Source organism: Aythya ferina (assembly GCF_964211825.1).
Source record: "Aythya ferina genome assembly, chromosome: 6".
NCBI classification, from domain to species: Eukaryota; Metazoa; Chordata; class Aves; order Anseriformes; family Anatidae; genus Aythya; species Aythya ferina.
In genome coordinates this window covers 25020400-25026399 of record NC_140303.1, presented here as the reverse complement: position 1 = coordinate 25026399, position 6000 = coordinate 25020400, and the positions used below count along the sequence as shown (strand labels likewise).

The window sequence follows — 6000 nt, the reverse complement described above, 5'->3', positions numbered from 1 at the left end:
AATTTCCCAAATCTTACCCAGACAATGAGTATGGCACTTAGTTCAGACATTTCAGGCAGCAGCTCTTCCCTCCCTCTAACACAGCTATCATACTGCAGTTTTAATTAACGCAAAAGTATCAAGTAGTGAGAGATCTAGGCTTGGAAATTCACCAGATACAGGAAAGGTGCTGCAGAAAGTCTGGACTTTGACAAAGCAGTAATATTCCAGGGAGCATAGAACCAATAATACCACAACTTTTTAAAAAAAGAAAAAACAAAAACACATCTCTTATGACTATGTATTTCACTAGAATCTACACTTCTCAGAGCAGCAATTTACTTTTGAAACTATGAAATGTCACCGACATCTATACTCCAATACTCACACAAAATTTAAAAACTAAAAAATACTTGAAAGAAACAACTGCTTAGCCCTAGCTCCTGAGCTAGGATGATTTGGTCTGTGGAAACAGGGAGGGCCAGCAACCTGTCCCAATACAAAAGGAAATAAACTTTGAGGTAGATAACTGATCATATACAGCTGACCAGAGAAGTACACAGTTTTGGAAGACAACTTAATTTATCATTTGATTTAAAACATATGCAATCGTAATAAAGAGCTTTAGTAGCAGTGAATTATCTAATATGTGAAGTACAAATAACTGTGTATTTATGAATCAGGAATTTCATAGTTTCAAAATTGGTTTTCTTTACACTTAACACTTGTAGTGATGATGTAAAGTGTGGCACTGCTTGGATCCAAGTCTTCCTTCATGCTTTTGTGTCCATACATCAATTAAAATTATAAAACCTAAATGCAAATGTACAAAAAAGGCACATTCTCCTAACCGCAAACTGGTCCGGCAAAAATAAAGAGTACAGAAGACGTAATGCTGAGACAAATCAGAATTATTGGTTACTGGCTCTTTGTTCTTTGGTAAAGTTACCTTTTAAAAGTGCCAAGTCTTTTTATTTTTATTTACCTACTATAGAGAGCTAGTACCCAATCAATTATCCTTTACTCACATCTCAGCTTATGTTTGAAAACGAGTCCTTTAGCTTTTGCCATTTTGCTTTAACAGCAACTTTTCTGTTTGCTAAGTCTCAGCATGATCCTCATCCTAAAGCACTATCATTAGTATAAAGGAAGGACAAAAACATTCGGTGAGATCCCCACCCCAAACTCCCTACTCTACCTACGCTAAAACTAGAACATCAAGTTAGTTTTTGAAAAAAGGCAAAAAAAGATTTTACATTGCATCATACAGCAGAGTTCCTAAGTCATTCAAACTACCAGAGGGAACTATTGGCATATGGCCTTACAAACAATTTATCCTATTAAAATTTCCCCAGTCAGAAAATGTGTTTCACACAAAACATTTTTCCCCCTCTTGCATTTCACTACCTTACATATTATGTGAAAAATCATTAAAAACACTTACTACACATTAAAAAAGCCAAATTTTCAGCAATTTTTATTGACTACCTTTAAAAGCCCTATGCTGCTGTTTTACAAGGCATAATAGACCAGCTCATTTGGTCAAAGCATTCTACACCATTAGTTTGGACTACTTACTGAAACAGCTACAGCATCGAAAGATTTAAGGCAAATTGGAATTTATAGAAAAGGATAAGACACTTCACACTACATTAAAAGAAAAACAGAAAGCTAAAAGACCAGACACTATAACTGCAACACAGCACTAAAGCAACACTCACACACTGCAAGCACAGAACATCATCTTAGATGTTTTACTATTTGAAACTTCAGAAAACCCATTTCATACAATTAAAAAAAAAAAAAAGAAAAAGAAAAAAAGAAAAGGAAAAAAAGGAAACAAAATAAAAATAAACCAAAACACAAATTCTGTCATGCACGTGAATAAGTCTTTGTGGTCATCTGTGCATACCCAGAAATTTGATTTTTTTTTTCTTTTTTGCGTCATAACACTTGATAAAAATTTTTTTTTTTTACTAAAATAAACCTGTTCATGGGAACAGCTACTAGATGAATTTAAGGTTTTTCTTATGCACCTTATAGAACTTATAGCAAAAATAGTTTTAGTTGATTTCATTATAAATAACATTTTCAAGAACCTGTGCAAAACTGTCAATAATTCCTAAAGCACAATTGATCAGTAAAATCCATGATTGTTTCAGCCTTTGCACCCTTCTCCAGGCCAGGTCAACACTGGACATCTGCAACACAGAAAGGTCAGAGCTAGAGCAGAGTTGCGAATTGCATTCATTTTTTCTACTGTAGCTGTCTACAAGCTAAAATTATTTCCTATTTCAGACAGCTGTGAGCAGACTACGTGAATCTGAGCACAGATCTGAGAAGCAAACACAGGCGGCTCTACAGGTGCTTGTCACTTGCCAGGATACAGCCTTCCAGCGTATTTTCCCCCTTTATCTCTAATACAGATAAGCATGCAGAATGCCCACCGAGGAACTGGAAGGCTGCATTCAAAGCTATCTCCTTTCTTGCTTTGTTAGGGTTGTTTCCTTTTTAACTGACCAAAAGTAGCTGAGTGTGTGAGCATACTGCTGCTGCATCCCGAAGGCTTTTGATCTCTGCCAAAGGAACACAATTTCCTTCTGGTGCAGCCGTAGGGAAGCTAAGCACAAGGTACCGCAGCTAATGCAAAGACAGCTACCGTGCCTGGTAGATAGTTAATATTTAACAGTAATTCAGGGTTCATTAAACTTTAAGGGAGACTTCTCCATTTACCATATTGGCTTATATTGCCAGGTGGGTTTTAAAAAATGCTCAGCTAATGAAAAGTTAAGACAACTTTTGAATTTTTCAAGGCAAGACAAAGTCTAATTTAAGACAAAGTCAAATTTAAGGTTTGTGTATTTGTAGGTGCATATACAATTATAACACACTCTTCTCAAGATCCTTTGACTATTTTGATATAGTAGCAGCTTTTTTGAAAAGAAGCCATACAACTATTGAATGTATCTGGTAAGGGAAAGACGCTGGGTATTTCTGATAGACCGCATCAGCTTGTGTGAATGTGCTAGTTGTCATTTACCACTTATTTATGGCAATATGTATGCTGACTTTCAACAGGGCATTTCCAAAAGTGCTGTGCACGCATTTAGAATGACGTTTCAATTTGTCAACAGTGACAAAACCACAACAATTAAGAGACCGCAGTGTTCCCTGTATTTAGGGCAAGAAATAACCGTCAATTCCCTCCCCTTCACCTGTCTGAAAAGTGACAAGTACCAGCATGCTCTAGGGACATAAATACCAAATGCCATACTCTGAGGCTGAAATCAGTTGAACCATATTAACCTTCCCCATGTGCCCGCTCCCACTGCCACGGTCACTGCGCACACAGATTTCCCTGTGCAGATCAACACAGGTAGCAGGACTTCTGAAGAATAAAATACATGGAGGACTGGCTTACAGGGAAAGCCCAGAGCTGCTCACAGAGCTCAGTATGCTACAGAGTTGTCGTTACAGAACGCGTCTCAGATGGCAGCACATCTCATCCTTTCAGGAGACTACGTGCTGCTCCACCTATGGACCCAGTCTATGGGAAACAGACTGACACGCTGATGGAGAGGCAGGGTGCGGAGATGCTGTGCAGGATTCTGCTTCCCCGTCTACCACAGATTTCTGTTTGTAAGAAGGTTTTACATGCCCACAGGGAAGACTTAAGGCAAAACAAATAATTCCTTGAAAAGTGGTTAACACCAGCCAATAGCCTTGGCATGGGAAACATGCAGGAGCCATGGTTTTAACGCTAGGAGATGGAGAACGAGAAGAGTCTGTGTCTTTGCTTTCTCCCTGCCCTGGAAGAAAATCAAGGATGTGGGCTTTCTCTAGATGCAGGCATTTGGCCAGACTAAAATAATAAACACAGGTCATATGTTGTGCTATGCAGACTGTGCCATCTGTTGAATGTGCGAAGTTTCCCAATTGGTTCGTTTCTATCTTTACATACTTGAACATATAAGAAGCTCTTATGCCATTAATGGGGATGAGAACAGTGTTGTCAAATAACACAGCTGACCTGCAAAATCAAAGGTGATGGCAAAATGTGTGTACTGTTAGATCAATACATTTTAAAGAGAGTATCACACAATTAGAAAACCCTCGCACATAACTACGTATAGTTTTTGAGTACCTTAGAAATGCCATGAGGGCTTTAAACAAACACTTCTAAGACCACCTCTAGTACATTATCATAGCTGAATGGAATTTTTCAGTATGAAGTCTTATAAGATTTGATAAAATATTACGTAGTCCAGTTGTGTGATTTACAAAGCACCCAGAAAAAGATGAGTTAGGAAAGAACTAAATTTCAGAATTCTAAAACATGGAGGATGGAGATGGGGATGGTTACTGCAAACAGGATTTTCAGAATGGCAATCTACAGAAAGCACAATGCTATATGGAAGGAGTTAGCATAAAACTAGTGAATGGTTAGTAGGGAAAGGCTATGCAAGCAGAAACACGGGAAACCTGCAGCAGGAAGGTAAATAAATAACTCTGGAATTAGAGCCAAACTAGGACTGGATTAAAAATTAATTGACAAAATTCTGGACCGAACTGCTGCTTTATAGAATAAAGGATGAGCAGGGAAGTCTTCAAGAGAACAGGTGAAAGCAAGGATTTCTATCAGATCACTCCCCTGCTTACTCAGTAAGTCAGTTGCAAAGCTGCTTGCAAACCTGATATGTTTTGCATAGTTGTTTTTTCACTAATTCATTGTTATTCTTGTACACAGCATGCTGTATACAAGATGATCAAATTAAAATAGAACACAATCCAGATATGCTATAGAGAAATTATTAAAGTGCTATAACTCATAATTCATCAAGTCACTTCTGGAACTCCTCTTCTTTGCTTCTAATCTGGCCAAATTTGAATTAAGTGTCTTGCCCCAAATATTATCAGTTATTTATAAAATTTATTTCATAAAAAAGAATTTTCATACAGAGTACTGTATGTTATGGAAAAAATATCCTTGAATTCACATCTTTCATGTGACAGGATGAGCCCCTACCTCACAGTTACTTATTTTGTTGATATGTATATGGAGAATGGTCACTGGACGTCTCTACTGTAACCTGCTGTTGACCACTGGCTTCCTGCAAAGAAGAGGGAGAAAAGACATGAGAAACAAAATCATGTAGCATTACCTGCAATCTGTATCTCCATGCAATTTGTGTAATTAACAGTCTTAAAGTCTAAAACCCCACATTTCCCAAGTGGGGTATTCCAATTACAAATTTAAATTGTTAACTTCACATTGATTTACACTTAAGCAAATAAGAAAAGCAAAATGATCATGCAAACCTTCTATTTCTTCAGCTGTTTTGACATTAATTTAAAAACCTTCACCTTATAGAAATAAATACATAAGGGGTGCAAATAACTACCGGTATATCTTCTACCTGCCAACATTAAAGAGCATTCTGCCCTCTGTTTTGAGGGGCAGTGAGAAGAATGAGATCTACTTACTACATGTATAAACACTATCTCTTTGAGTATCATGGTGTCATTGGCACTAGGTAAGACAAAAAATTCTAGCTGGAACTTTGCACATGAACCCCCAGAGACCAGGGAATTAATTCAGCTGACGTGCTCTGATAGTGTGCAAGCAGCTAATTATTGAAAGTCTTTCTCTGACCCACTCTAGCAGATGAGTAAACCGAACCAAATAAGTTTTAGTGTTTCTCAAAAATACACTGTGAAATTAAACAGTTTTCTTATAAACTCTGGAAGAGACTGTCTAGTGCTCACTCTGTATAAAAGAGCTGCAGTATGCCTTCTCTAGCTCCTCTGTTAAGAAAATACTGATCCATAAAAAAGAGGAAGGTAAGTCAAAATAGCAGGCAGACTACTGCCTAGCATTTAGTTGTGCTTTTTAGCTGGAGCTGCAGAGGGTTTTCGTTGGTAAATATGAACAGTACCCTGAATCCCAGGGCAAAATTAGGTTTCTTTCCAAAAAATCACAATCAGGGTTTGTTGTTTACTGGAAAACTAAATGGAGATCAA

At 37.5% G+C, this 6000-nt stretch overlaps 1 protein-coding gene across 5 annotated transcripts in view; it reads right to left on the bottom strand.

Annotated features, from left to right (window-relative positions):
- Window positions 1-1372: 1372 nt before the first annotated feature.
- Window positions 1373-6000, bottom strand: part of RBMS1 (RNA binding motif single stranded interacting protein 1) — a 146918-nt gene continuing 142290 nt past the window's right edge. For 4 of the 5 annotated variants that reach the window (XM_084524114.1, XM_084524115.1, XM_084524116.1 and 1 more), the window contains exons 13-14: window positions 5006-5090; window positions 1373-2180 (exon numbers count right to left, since the gene is read on the bottom strand). In XM_084524114.1, coding sequence (XP_084380240.1) covers window positions 5013-5090 — 78 coding nt within the window. In that variant the 3' untranslated portion in view covers window positions 1373-2180; window positions 5006-5012. Of the gene's footprint in view, window positions 2181-3871; window positions 4010-5005; window positions 5091-6000 lie in introns of those variants that run through there. The other variant, XM_084524112.1, reaches the window with a different exon arrangement.